Source organism: Glossina fuscipes, unplaced genomic scaffold (genome assembly GCF_014805625.2).
Source record: "Glossina fuscipes isolate IAEA_lab_2018 unplaced genomic scaffold, Yale_Gfus_2 2, whole genome shotgun sequence".
In the NCBI taxonomy this organism is placed as follows: Eukaryota; Metazoa; Arthropoda; class Insecta; order Diptera; family Glossinidae; genus Glossina; species Glossina fuscipes.
In genome coordinates this window covers 32749069-32763854 of record NW_023998416.1, presented here as the reverse complement: position 1 = coordinate 32763854, position 14786 = coordinate 32749069, and the positions used below count along the sequence as shown (strand labels likewise).

Below are 14786 nucleotides of genomic sequence, written 5' to 3'. Positions count from 1 at the left end.
AAACATTGAACGTGTGCTTCTATCTAACGTTAAGTGTAGGATTATATGCCGTGCTCATAAAAAAAAAAATGAAAATCAATGCAAATGATGACAAACTCAGTGGCAAGTGTTTACTTTATATTATCAATATTTTATTAAAATTTCAGGAAATCTTACGTACGTATGAGTTTATTACGGAGGTAGTAAAGGCAGTTAAAACGTTTCAACTTTTTTGTAAAATTAAATTAATTATTGTTAGACTGTGCTATTCTCTTTTTTTTTTTTTTTGATTTTTGCTTAGTGTAACGTAGTTTAAGGTACAAAACTCTGCAAATATTTATAAATAAACAAATTTCAAGTGCTTGTCCCTTCCAAAATAAAAAAAAAAAAACAAATATAAACTTAGCTAAACATTTTCGACATCAATATTGTTCGAATTAGATGCTATCTCCAGGGACATTTGAGTGCGAACACCATCGACACGAGGATTACGATACGTTAGGGAATTGGCTCTGGCTTTGCGACCCATGAAGTGCCTCTCAACCCATTTTAATAAGGTGTAAACTGAGTCGGTTGAAGGTAGACGATGATCGGCTGCAGTTTTTACTATGTCCGAGGATGTGACACGAAAAGTTCTCGCCATACCTTTTAATGCTACCATGGCATCTTCGTCTGTAAGATCATCGCCCACGTAAATGATTTTTATACGTTCACTCCAGTCAACACCAAAGGAAGTGCGTAGTATGTATATGGATGCACGTCCTTTATTCCAGGGCACAGGCGGTCTCGCTTCCAAAGCGCAGTGGGCTTCAGTGGCCCGAAAACCGTATTTTTCTATAAGCCCTCTAGCTTTCTCAATCATGGCCGGTCTTAATTGGTTCGGTGTTTCACGATAGTGGAATGTCAATAGGGCACCTTTATTTTCCACCCAAGCACCATCGCGACACACCTTTAAGAATTCAATATGCTTTAACATTTTTTATTTGACATTTTTAAAATGATAAACTCACCGAATCTTGTAACGCTTTTAACAGGCCGCTAACTTTATCTTCGAAAGCAATGGGCATTGGGTGCACGAATTTGCTACCGTCCGGATGCAAAATTTCCAAGCCGTGATTACCCGCATAGGTAATACCGTCGATTCCAACCATTTTTTTAACATTATCTACATTACGCCCAGAAATTATGGCAACGTAGACATCCGAATGATTTGACAATTTGAACAATACATTTCTAATTTCGGGTGAGAGAATAGCCAAATCGGGATGTGGTGCAATAGGAGCCAAGGTCCCATCATAATCTAAGAGTAGAGCCAATTTGTGATTATACCCAATATATCTGCAACAAATAATAATAATTAAAAATTTTCAAGCAGTTGTTCAAGTATCTTACTTCAGTAGGTAATCATCAAAATCATCTACGGTAACTGGTTGCATTGTAGTTGTGCCCACATCATCCATTTCTAATGTGCCCATAGCTTTTAAAAAGCACCGCATCCAATGACTAACATCACATTCGGCTTCACGTCGTCGTAAACGGCTCATGCGTAGGATTCGTTCATCTTCGGGCATTGTGAGAGCACGATGTATTATCTCCGCCGCTTGATGCACTTCATATGGATTACTTAGCAAAGCTTCGTGCATCATTTCACCAGCGCCCGCGAAAGGAGAGATAATTAATACCCCAGGAACATCGTTGATTTGACAAGCTACAAATTCTTTGGCTACTAAATTCATGCCATCTCTCAACGGTGTTACTAAGCATATAGCGGCGTCGCGATAGAGAGCTGCTAACTCATCCTGACCCACGTAATCATAAATGTAACGTATAGGTGCCCAATTGGCAGTGGTGAAACGTCCGTTAATCCGACCAATCAATTGATCTACTTCTTCTTTCAATTCTTTATACTCCTTAACGTCAGTGCGAGAAGGCACAGAAATTTGTAAAAGTGATACTTTTTCTTTGTGCTGAGGATATTTCTCAAGTAAAACCTCAAAAGCCATTAAACGATGAACTAAACCTTTAGTGTAATCTAAGCGATCGACACCTAATATAGTCTGTTGCTCGGAAGTTTTTAACACATTCGGTGCTTTCTGAGCCAATTTAACAAAGCGTTCATAAGGTATGCCAATAGGTAAAGGCCGTATACGTACAGTACGACCGCCATGTTCAACCAGCAAATTATTACGATCTACACGACAACCCAAGTTACGCTGACAACAGTCGACAAAATTTAAACAATAGTCTTGTATATGAAAGCCTACCAGATCACAGCCCAACATTCCCTGTAGGATTTCATCTGACCAGGGAAACAAACGAAATATGTCCCATGGTGGAAATGGTATGTGTAGAAAAAAAGCTAAACGACAAGGCAACTTTTTCTCTTCGGCTTCTTCGCGTATCCAATTGGCAGCCAGCATTAAATGGTAATCATGAATCCAGACTATAGGAGCGTTTTTATCATGTCCATTACTCTTAGACAAACATTTTTCCAACGCTTCTATAGTGCGCGACGCAAAATGTTTATTGACCGTAATATAATCATTCCAATGATCCGCTCCGAATGTGGCCCGACCGGGCATCGAGTGAAATAAAGGCCAGAAAATCTTATTGCAGCAACCATTATAATAGCTGTCAAATATTTTCGGATTTATATTCACAGAGACCACCTAAATAAAGAAAGATGCATGATTGACAGTTGCCTTATTTATTTATTTATTTTTTTTTTTTTGAAAAATCAAAACTAACCTGACCAGATTTAAGACCCGCAGTCGGTGTCTGATCATCGGGATTTGATTCCGGTATAGGTTCATATGGGTCATCTAAATGTATACCAGCCCAACCCACCCATAAACCATTACCTCTTATCACTACAGGACATACGGCCGTAACCAATCCTCCAGCGCTGCGAATATTGAAAAAAAAAAACAATGAAAATTAATAACTTTTACGAGAACTGTACTTATATAATATGCAGCTTATGCTCAGAACGTACAGACAAACAGTAAATTTTAAAGTTTCACAGATAAGGCTTTGTTTTCATTTTATAAGAATACGAGGACAATGGTGATGGCCAATACGATGACGGACATGGCCAATGACTCGATAAGCAAATGGATTTAGGCTACGCAATTTTCAAAACTTACCTAGCCTTACGCTCTAGTTTACCAGTTTTCGAATTACGTATTAAAATGAAAGGCAATCGATTAGACACCACTATCAAACTAGCTTTGGCACAAGGCTCCGTTGCATTTGCTGTAAGAACTTCAGTTTCGACCATGATTTTCTTCTTTTCACTTTTTTTCACTTTTGCTGAAGATTATTGACAAACACTTTTCTTTTTCTTTTTTAATCTTTTTTTTTATTTTATTTTTTGTTATTTTATTGTTACACTTTTACTATTTATTTTAAACTTATTGATAGCGGTTATAATAGCGATTATTAAATAATAATTCTTTTAAACAGTCACGAGAGTTCACTAGTTCATTTTTAACGTTTAAAATCAAATTATACAAAGCTAAGGTTATTATATTATCAGAGATTCTTTAAATTATTGATTGGAAGCGACGCAAGTCTTAACTGATGAGTTAACGATCACAGTTGAATATATTCTGAATCGTGGTGGCTCTCCGTATGACTATGTGGTCAAGCCCCAAACCGATGATGCGCTAACAAAGAAAGTATTACTTGACTTCGGCTTTTTGTTCGGTTGCAATTTTCGTGCGGAATACATTTATAAAATGATTTCTTATCAGTTCTAACATAGAAGATGATGTTTTGGGCTGAAAACAATTGGATCATAAGTAATCGTTATGTTTGGCAGTCTGTTCCGCTTAATAATAATGTAATTGTGTTATTATATATTCTATTAATGCGCTCTTATCATTATCAATTCAACAAATATATCGACGTTTACTTTGCACAAATAATCAAAGCGTTGATTCGATGTGTAGGTAATTAACAATAGCTTTCGTTTAAATCTTACATTATAAATAAATGCATGTGAAATAGTAGATGTTACGTCTAATAAAGATAACTAAGCGTAGATGAAACTGTAATCGCTTAGTCTATAAATTCTGATCATTTGGTAAAGAGAATAAGTTTAGCCAAACGACAAGCGTTCAACATTGCTTTTTTTTAGCGATAAAGAGAAAAGATTGAAAATTCAAAATTAAATTTAAAAATAATAATAATAATAATAATAATAATAAGGAAAACAATCAAGACGTGACCTGTTGTCTACTGAAATATTGTCTTAGGTTCGTTGATTTTTAACAAAACAATACGACTGTACAGCATTGAACTATACCTACATATATATATATATATATATATATATATATATATCTACACACTCGTTCTGAAAATTTTTAAAGAGGCTTGGCATTAATTATTAGAAATATTGTGGTCAGTATTATTACAAAATCCTATATACAAAATATTGTACAAAATGATTATAATTTTGTATTCCAGTCAATAGGTGAGACATTTTATTGTTTTTTTTTCCGTTAGAGGATAAAGAAATTTCATAAGAGCCAATGTAGAAATACAGCATGGGAAGCAAACACATAATCGTATAGAGAAAGATTTAGTAATCCTTGCTGATAAGACCAATGTCTTCTCATACATGACTAGAAAATTGGGTTTAATCGAAACAGAAATAGCAGGGACGGTACTGTGCGTAATTCAACGAAACCAGGCGAGGACTATAACGCATTTTTAAATCAAAATCACGTAAGCACAAAATTGAGCCATTTAAAGTGGCAATATGTATATACCTGCCAGGGGTTAACCTTAAATTACTAGCATCTAAAGAAAATGCAAAAGTAGGAAATACTTTGGGAATAGTAGACCTGTCTGATCATCTTCAATTAAATATTTAATTTTTAAGCGATGGAAAAGCGTTATACTAAGTTTGGACCTCTTTTTCTAACATGTCGGTAAGAGTCATTCAAGAGAAATTCCACTTAAAAATCTGTATATATCTATATATATATTTATATATATGGTTGATGATGAATCGGAGTTGTGCTCGAAACACCCACGATTGAAAAATGGGAAGAGGAAGGTGAGTTTCGAAAATAGACATCACGCAGTCAATATGTAAAAAGGCTTAATTTACAATCTACGACACTAGAACCACCAACGGTTTGCATCTACCTATTTCTGCGAAAAGGAATCATTTCGATCGTCCATTTTTGTGGACTTGCCACAATCGCAAAAATTATAGTTGCATGTTGAAATTTCTAAGCAACATTCCTTTATCGGTCAAGAAACCAATGTTAGAAAAATGGTTGCGATTTGCCTACATAAATGACCACCACAAACGAAGAACTACAATAACCTTGAAAAATAACGTTAATTTTTTCTTATTTTCATCTATATATAACTTTCGAGCCTTTGGAAATATTCTAAAAACATTTGACTCAAACGCTCGTCAAATCTGTCTGCACGTTTTGCCTCAAAATGGTCCTGAGTCAGAGATTTTCAGAAATAGTTGCAGACAAAGTTACGAAGAAGATCTCTGCTTTTTTCGAGGTTTTTTCGATTTTTTCCATATTGCTGACGTACACATAAGTAGATCACGTTCAATTTGCAATTTTTTTTTTACTCTTGTGACAAGTCGAAATAAATAGGGCATCAAAATGATCTCTTTTAAGAGACGTAGGTATATGTAGGTATATGTCATCGGCATCTCATACAAATAAAAGTCACCAAAAAGTTTTACAGTGACGTACCCGATAGTTCTGGCATTAATTCTTACGCCATCCAAAGCAGTGGTTAAATAGGTATCATAAGCACATGCCCATTTTTTCATTTAAAAATCATCGTTTAAACGAACTGCCCGTATAACCTGCCAGCATTGGCTTTTTCCATAGTTCCAGATATTGCCGTTTTCAAGTAGAACGTACGCATATGCTACTCCCTTCTTGCCTTCTTCTCTACATGTAATCTTTCTCTACCACCTCCGCAAATCTGGAGAGTTCACTTCGCCTGAGTAACTGGCCATTTAGAAAAAAAAACACAAAAAGTGTCGACACCATTTTCCGGAGCCATATATATAAGAGATTCGTTTCAATATAGTTCCGATCAGCTAGACGCAATTCGCAATGAAGAAAATGGCCAGATCACTTTTGCGCATTAACCTAAAATATTAGCGATTTGCCTCAACAGAAACACATGTTCACGTACTTCATGTGTGGCCATGAGCCAAGAATATGTTAACCACAAAAGTACCGAGCTCAATATAATAGAGACAATGTCAGTTTGTCTGACTGTGATTTGAATGAAGGATATGAACCGAACCTGAGGATTTTTACATCTCGTCTTTCCTTAATATTTAATACTTTTTAGATTTGAGTTTTAAGTCTGATAGAAAACAGACAGATATATGTTGCGTATATATACACTATTGTGTATGCTTTGAAATTATCGCACGTATATACATATAATTATTTGTTAATATTGTACATATTAGTCTTTTGCTACCAACCTTGTCGTGATCGTATAAAAAACAAGTAAGAAAATTATATTCGGCTCTGGCCAAATTTTTAATATCCACTACTCCTGTTCTAAAAAAAAAAACTTCAAAAATTAAATTTCGATGTTCTAAAAAGTTGGACGAGGTCGATTTTTTCCATATTCGAACAACGATGGTGGTAGGATCAATCAAATTGTTTGCCTTTGGGCGTGTCTAAGTTTTTCGCTTATTTAAACGGCTGCGGTAGCATCGCATAAACGGATCTTCTGTTTGTTCTTAATTGTGCCCTCCGATCGATTCGAGTCATTTTCAAAAGCATATGGCTCTAAAGAACTTTCAGTTAAGTTTGGCAGACCGATTTCTTGGAGATATGAGTTTTTCCGATTGAAAGAATATTAACCGGAGGCGTTACATCGATCGAAAGTCCAACTTGGCTAAATCGATACATAGTTTATAGGCTCTTGTAAGCTTTAAGCTTAAACGTGCTGCAAATGTTTCGACAAAATGAATATACCTCCATTCTTGTACGGTGGGCAAAAAAAAAAACGATTTTTTGCTCACGAATTATTAATACTTATAAAGATTGCAAGCATAAATTATAGTTGCAATGAATATCTATTAGAATTGATAAGAAATTCTTAAGCGAAACCGAGGAAGAATTTATATTATGTTTAGATCGAATTTTTTATACCCATCACTACCTTGAAATTAGAAAGTGATGAGTTCATCCTTTGACTAGACAATGTATATATGTGTACACATACGATATTTGAGTGCAAAACCAAGAAAAAAATATGCTTACAATTTGGAAAACAACCTATCTGTACATTTATTTAAACTAAGAAACATATAACAGGGGAACATATGCGTCTTATCAATATAAAGTTTGTTGGTGATTGCGGATGAATGTATGGAGCGATTGTAACTGATTTGCACCAGTGCAACATATGGATTATGATTTGGCTTATAACAAATTTTCTGTCATTCACTTTTAATTTGTGTTCATACATAGCGCACATATATGCTGCAGGAAAAGGTGACGAATAATTCGCTTGATATCCATCATATATTATATCGTTTATCTAGCTTTTAATGCAGCATATATGTTTATTAGGTGCAAAGTGCATTTCAACCAATATAAGTATCGCGCAGTCCAACTATAGGGACATCATAAATGTAACCGTAGACGCACAAACCAATACTAAAGTTTTTAATAAGAAAAGATTTAAGGTTGAATTTAAAATTTAAAAAAACGCAAAATTATCGGTTATGTGCCAAAGAGGCTCATTTGATTTTTGAATTTCATCCGACGAGAGTAAAAGAAAATTAATAAAAAAGTTCATATATCGGCGTAGTTGCCTTTTGCATCCCCAGTGTGCCGAATGTGAGCATGCCAACGAAAGATGAACAGGTATTGCGACAGGGCTTAGCCGAGTATCTTTTGATGATCAAAAGTATGTATACTTTATGGGGTCACTCATGCGGATTTCTCTTTAGAAACCAAAAAAGGAAAATCTAATAAAACACTTTCTTTCGCTGGCGCGCATAAAAATTTCAGCTAAGGAGTGTTCTTGTAAAGAAAGTTTTGAAAATCTAATTGTGCCTCAAAGCACAAAAAGGCATCCGCCATCTTTTTCTACCTATAAATGCTTTATGCGTTCGTAAATGTTATCTGGAGCGCTTGGTTAAAACCATTACAAAACAGGTAATTGAATATTGAAATTGCCACTGCTTTCTCACGTTTCCGCTTTTATCTTCAAACGTGATGTAATAATTTTAAGATTTTTTGTTATAATGCCCAAAGACGGTAGCTGGTGAAACCTGCAAGTAAATATGCAAATAATTAATTTTCAGAAAAAAAACGAAGAAGATTAAATTGAATTTTTCCAACAGTCATAATTTCGTTGAAATCATAGTGCACTTCTTTCCCGAGTATATAAAGAAAAGATATGCAGACCTATGCAGCGGATGCCTAATATATCTATGCTTATGCAAATTTCAAACTGGTTCTACATATTTTTGTATCTTATTCGTCCGAAGAAAGAAATAAAAATTTAGAAAACCTCTGTTTCATTTTTCGTAGAAAACTTTTTAAGTCGTATAAGATAAGGCGGTAATGAGCAGATGGACATGAGGATTCTTGTTAGTGATGGGTAGACGATTTTAGAAAGAAATAATCCAAAACAAAAGTTTAACACTGCAAATAAAATCGTGCAGATTCATCTCTTCATATCTATTTATTTATTATAAATATCTTCATAAATACACTTATACATATATACACACATATATATATATATATATATTTTATATATATATTTATATATATATATGAAACCATCTCATATAATCTGCTTTTGATATTGTGTGCAAAGGTATTTTTAACTGTTGATATACAGAAGCAGGCCATTGAAGACGATGTGGCTAAAAGTTTATTTTCAATTACACGCTTTATAACGTTGGATAAGAGCGGCAGTTGTGTGCCTTTGACGATTTTGCAAAGTATATGATCGAGTCATTTGGTTGCATGTAGGCGTATGGGCCATTATACTGTGACCGTTTTCGCGTTAGAATAATCCAGGGAATTGAGAAATGGTTTAAAATTGGTTGATTCACTGAATTTCATTTCATAATCGTTCTTAATGGTTAATTTTGACTGCGGGACTATGTGCCTTAAAGATGTTAATAAAGTCGTTGATATGCTTTAATGTTGATCGCATCTACTTGAAACATAAACTTGAGGGTCAAATACAAATAATGGTTTGCTGCCATTGGCAAATACCGTTAGTCAGATGTTTTCGCTCTTTAAAAATATGGATTACTATCCGAAGCATTATACCAGAAGGAATTTACTACGAAACTTTTAGTTTAAAAAAAAAAATGTGTGCTGGGATCTTGCTGCTGCAAAGAAGTAGTCTGCTGTGATTTTGCTGTTGGCAAAAAGAAAGATCGTTAGGGGTATTGTTGCTGCAAAAAAGTAAAGTCTGCTCGAATGTTGTTGTTGCACTTTCTAATTTTGCGAAGCAAGTTTTTTATGCACGTGTTGATTTGTTTTCGTTCAAAATTAATATGTAATATATAATATTATTACTAATTATTAGTTTTTAAACTCATATCTTCCCTTTAAATTCTTTATTAGCGAAAAAATATAAATTCTATTTTAAATTTCGCTTAACTCGCACAACGAACTAAAAGTTAGTATTTATGTATTGTTACGGAAATTTCAAATCCAGCTTATTCCAACTAATTGATTTTCCCAAAAAAATAATTTAAATCATGGGTGCGTTTTGCACAAGATTTAAATCAAAAATATCAATGGTGCGACAAAATTTAGGAAAAAATTTTAAATAGAATGGTTATTGTCTGACAAATAAAAAAATATTATATCTGGCAATGCCAAATTAATTGAACGAAAAAAATAAGAAGAAGCAGAAAACAAAAATGAAAAATAAGAATATGATTTTCATAGAAAAAGCTGTCAATGTAAAAGCTGCAGTCCTTCAATAAATTTATTTATTATTCCTTTTTAACTTAAAAAATATTAAAAAAAAAACTCAATCCAATCCAAAATGAGTATTCGCAGTCTGAAAGCATTTAATGTTCAACTATGCAGGCATGCATATGTATTGGCTAGTAAGCAAGTGCGAATCCTATCCTATCCTATGTTAATGCCGGCACAAGATTGTAAGTTTTGTCCATATTGAGGTTATGTCTCCTATTGGAAAATTATTTAATGAATATAAATATATAAATAAAGTCAGATTCTATTAATTACCACCGCATTTATTTACAGCCCAAAAACGTGAAGCTCACAACAATTTGTTTCAAATGGTAAAAAAGCGGACAATTGAAGCTAGAACCAAAACTCAAACAAATAATTTCCCTAATAATAAACCAGTTTTCAAAAATGAATCGTCTGGCTCTAATTTGGCTTCTTCAGAATCTAATCCCAGCTGCACCATATCCAAATCCTTGAGTACATCCACTAAAGTGTCTCCCTTCTTAAAGCCAGATTCCTCAAAAAAACTAGATGAACCTAGAAAAGTGCTCTCTCAAATTACTACTAAAAAAAATGTTCTAATTAATTATTCTTTCCGCAGAGTGGATACGCAAGCAAACCGTCTTACAATGCGGAAATTCTGAAAGCCCCAAATTGTTTAGGAGTAACGAAGAGCGGTCTGGCTGCGAAAGCTGGGGGTGACTCTGATTATTGTAGAAGACCTCTTCCACAGGACAGATCACCAGAAAGACCTATGGTTCCTATTGGTCAGGGTGGTTACAGTGGTTGTCGGCCACCAAAAGGCCAGGATCCATCTGAAAAATCCTTAACGTCTGAAACTTCTCGCGATGGAGCATCAAAGGGGTCCTCGGGCCCGTATGGTGATGGAGGAAAAGATAGTATGGACAACTATTGGAAAATTCTCGCAGCTGTCCTTGCAGCTTTAGGTCTAGGTGGTCTGGTAAGAACATGTAAACTTCACTATCAACGGTATAAAATAATGTTAACATATGTTTAATGCAGGCATGGTGGTTACTTAGGCGCCGTCCTACATCGCAAGTTTCTGAAAGCGGACCTACCCTTTTGAGATCCTCAGACTTACCAAAGCATGTACCATATTTACTTATAGGTGGCGGCACTGCAGCCTTTTCAGCGTTTCGCGCAATTAAAGCTAATGATGCTAAAGCGAAGGTAAATTCCTATGTTTGTTTTATACTTCGGCTGAATACTTGAACTTGTTTCAGGTTTTGATGATTACAGATGAATATCGAAAACCATATATGCGGCCACCTCTCTCTAAAGAGCTTTGGTATTCGGCTGGACCGTCAGAAGTGACTAAAGATTATCGTTTTAAACAGTGGACGGGGACGGAGAGAAGTTTGTTTTTTGAACCGGAAGAATTTTTCATTTCTCCTACGAAATTGATGGACAATCCGAACGGTGGCATTGCAGTGGCCCATGGTTTTACTGTAAAAAAAGTTGATCCTAGTAGCAAAAAGGTTATTCTTACTGATGGTTATGAAATATTTTATGACGAATGTCTTATAGCCACAGGTAAGCTTTAGCATCATCCTATGAATTTTAGTTTGCTTATCATATGTTTAATTAAAAACTTCTTATGATTTAGGATGCAGTCCGAAAAATTTGCCTATATTCTTGGATGCGCCTTCACCTATTAAAGAGAAAGTTATGTTATACCGTACACCCGACGATTTTGAAAAATTAAAACGTTATGTAGATGCAAAAAAAAATGTAACCATTATTGGTAACGGCTTCATAGGCAGTGAATTAGCTTGTTCATTGGCAAATTACAGGAAATCTGCGGGATCACGCATTTTCCAAATATTTCCCGAGTCTGGTAATATGTCTAAAGTTTTGCCGGATTACCTGAGCAAATGGACTATGCAGAAAGTGGAGTCGCAAGGTGTGTGCGTGCTGCCAAATGCTTCCGTAGTGGATATCAAACGGGATAATTGCTCACTAAAGTTAATACTTAGCACGGGGGACACTATTATAACTGATGTGGTAGGTGCTCAGTGTAATGACGTACAATGGAAATATTTATATGTATATCCGTTTTCTCTGAAAAAGGTATGTGTGTGTGTAGGTTGTGAGGCGAACATAAACATAGCCAAATCATCCGGTTTAGAAGTAGATAGAATGCTGGGTGGTTTTGTTGTGAATGCGGAACTTGAGGCCCGGCGGAACCTTTTTGTAGCTGGAGATGCATCGTGCTTCTACGATCCTCTTCTTGGCAGAAGGCGTGTTGAACATCACGACCATTCCATCGTATCGGGACGCTTGGCTGGCGAGAATATGGTAGGCAAAAGTAAGTGTAAATCATTGAAGTTTTATGTTTGACTTGATCTTACCTTAAACAACTGTATCCACATATTTGTTAAGAAAACGCCTACATACACCAAAGTATGTTCTGGTCAGACTTGGGACCCGAAATCGGTTACGAAGGTATTGGTCTAGTTGATTCGTCATTGCCAACTGTCGGTGTATTCGCTTTGCCTAATAAAGTAGATAGGAGAACGGATAATTTAACGGAATCTCGCGAAAAAGAAGTCGAAAAACCTTTGAACGAGAAGGATTTACCTGATGTAAAATGCGATATTGATAATGCGGATAATTACGGACGTGGGGTGATATTCTATCTGAAGGAAGACAAAATTGTGGGTATTTTACTTTGGAATCTTTTCAACCGTATCGGCTTAGCCCGAACGATTATTAACCAGAACCGGATTTACGACGATTTGAATGAGGTCGCGAAACTCTTCGAAATTCATTCGTAGAATTAATGTAAATTTTTATTGTAAAATGTACTCTGATTAGATAGAAATGTTTTTATTCTGTTTGTTAGTTAATGCTTGCGATAAAATTGAGAACGTGTTGTTAATTCAAGAAAAACATACAGACTATCCATTTTTCGTTTGGATATTGTCAGTGTGTGTGCGTCATGGCTGTACATTCATTATTTGTAAATTCTAAATAAATTTTATTATTTAGTTTTCTAAATTATGTGGCGACGTTGGTAGTATCGGTTTTGAAGTTTTCGGGATCATCAATTCAGGTAAAAATTATTGATGAAGGCAGCTTGCGGCGAATTAGCTAAACATAAAGCGGTCGATATAATGAAAATTTTATTACACATTCTGACTAATTATATTAATTAATTGATAAGTTAAGTCAATGATCAAAATTTCTGACATTGCGCAGTGGTCGCTGCGCTAAAAGTATTCATCAATCTGAGCATTTACCTTGAAATTAATTAATGATATAAAGCTGAACCATTATTATTAGTTATCTACAAAAAGACATTGCCTAGTGTTATTCCATTTATCAGATACCATGCGTGCCATACTTTTGTACATATAGATTTAATCTTACCTTGAAGTTTGTTCAGCAAATTGAACGCAATAAATGAATTTACAAAAAAATAGGTTATTATTATTGTTGTAACTAAACCCCACCCAGACTTTCAGTAAGTTTGGCTAACTTTGTCAGTATTTCATTTCAAACTTGGACGTTCAAGTTTTGATTGCAAGAGAAGAAAAATTATTACAAAGATTTTTCGAGAAAACGAAATTAAACCTTTTAAAGAAGATACTTATATTAATAATTCTAAAAATTATGTCTGGAAATTGATTTTTAGGCTTATATTCATGAGCCCAAAAAACCGACCGCTTGGCAGAATCGAAAAAAAAAATCGAAAAATACCGAAAGTCTTCAATTATATTAAACACCATGCTGAGGACGCTGCGAAACACGCATGAGTTCATTAAATTTTCTCCTTTTCATAGGAAAAGAGAATAGTAATGTAAGGAATGTCTTCGCTAGCTTTTTTCAGGTGGTTCGTCCTTCGAATAATAACCTTGCCTGGAACAATATTATTGATTGCACACGATATTTGAAAACGAAAACACATTTCCTTTGAGAAAAGCATATGCTCCTATTCCAAATCTAATTTTTTATTCTTTGAACATTACACGTCTAATTTTGATGAGATTCCGAAATAGGTGTGATACGTCCACAATAATTAATAAAATGTGTTAATTTGAAATTTATTTTGAAGATTTGCCAAAGTCACATAAAAGCGAAGGGTAGAGGTGCCGTTATTTTTGAATTGCATTTTCTTGCAGAGCATTTAAAGTTAAAATTAAGATTGTGCTTCGAAATTTATTTAATCTGAAAAAAAGAAATTATAAATTTTTCCTAAATTCATCGTTATGATTATATGTATGCGTATTGTATTTTAATATAAGAAGGAGAGTAGGTGTATCCGTTGCGGATCCAATGCCGCAAGAAATGGCTTCTGCTGGATTTTAAATTGTCAACAACAATTTAATACAACAGCCAGACGGAAATATATACAGAATAACAGACAACTTTAGATCAAATCAGAGAATGACTCTAAACCGATTAGTATAATAATAATATGGATTTATCTCAAGTTCTTGTAAGCGTTGCACACATTCGTACGGGCTTAAGATACCCCATGTATTACAAGTGGTGCAAGATATAATGAGATGAAAATATTATATTACGAGTAATGCGAGAATTCAAGTGCTCAATTTATAAATAAATAAGTATATAATCTTGTAAATGGGTATAGTGTTTAAAAACCGAACTTTCCTTGAAGTTTTTCAATGTCTTTTTTTTTTTTTGTATAATGATTGTTATAAATATATATATCTTTTATAAAACAATCCAATCAGGATTGGCTGAGGTCGGTTTACGGTTCTCGTTACCGAGCAATCTCGATATCGAACCTGCATTTTATGTTGATGATACTCGTTAGCGTTATTTTGTTACACACATCCA

At 34.6% G+C, this 14786-nt stretch overlaps 2 protein-coding genes across 4 annotated transcripts; one reads left to right on the top strand and one right to left on the bottom strand.

Annotated features, from left to right (window-relative positions):
• Nucleotides 1-107: 107 nt before the first annotated feature.
• LOC119634179 (alpha,alpha-trehalose-phosphate synthase [UDP-forming]) lies at nt 108-3582 on the bottom strand. Its single transcript, XM_038028190.1, has 5 exons — nt 3126-3582; nt 2728-2884; nt 1372-2648; nt 990-1317; nt 108-928 (listed from the first exon to the last, which is right to left on the bottom strand). The coding sequence occupies exons 1-5, from the start codon at nt 3257-3259 to the stop codon at nt 386-388; spliced, it is 2439 nt and encodes an 812-aa protein (XP_037884118.1). The 5' UTR covers nt 3260-3582; the 3' UTR covers nt 108-385.
• A 314-nt stretch (nt 3583-3896) lies between these two features.
• On the top strand, nt 3897-12980 carry LOC119633981 (putative apoptosis-inducing factor 1, mitochondrial). 3 transcript variants are annotated; one of them, XM_038027860.1, is made up of 8 exons: nt 3897-3928; nt 10254-10504; nt 10561-10920; nt 10983-11150; nt 11204-11513; nt 11587-11984; nt 12051-12288; nt 12363-12980. In XM_038027860.1, the coding sequence occupies exons 1-8, from the start codon at nt 3925-3927 to the stop codon at nt 12755-12757; spliced, it is 2124 nt and encodes a 707-aa protein (XP_037883788.1). In that variant the 5' UTR covers nt 3897-3924; the 3' UTR covers nt 12758-12980. The 3 variants fall into 3 exon arrangements, with proteins under 3 accessions (XP_037883788.1, XP_037883787.1, XP_037883789.1); XM_038027859.1 differs by lacking the exon at nt 3897-3928 and adding an exon at nt 9919-10144; XM_038027861.1 differs by lacking the exon at nt 3897-3928 and adding an exon at nt 9920-10144 and having other exon boundaries at nt 10254-10291.
• The last annotated feature ends 1806 nt before the right edge of the window (nt 12981-14786 follow it).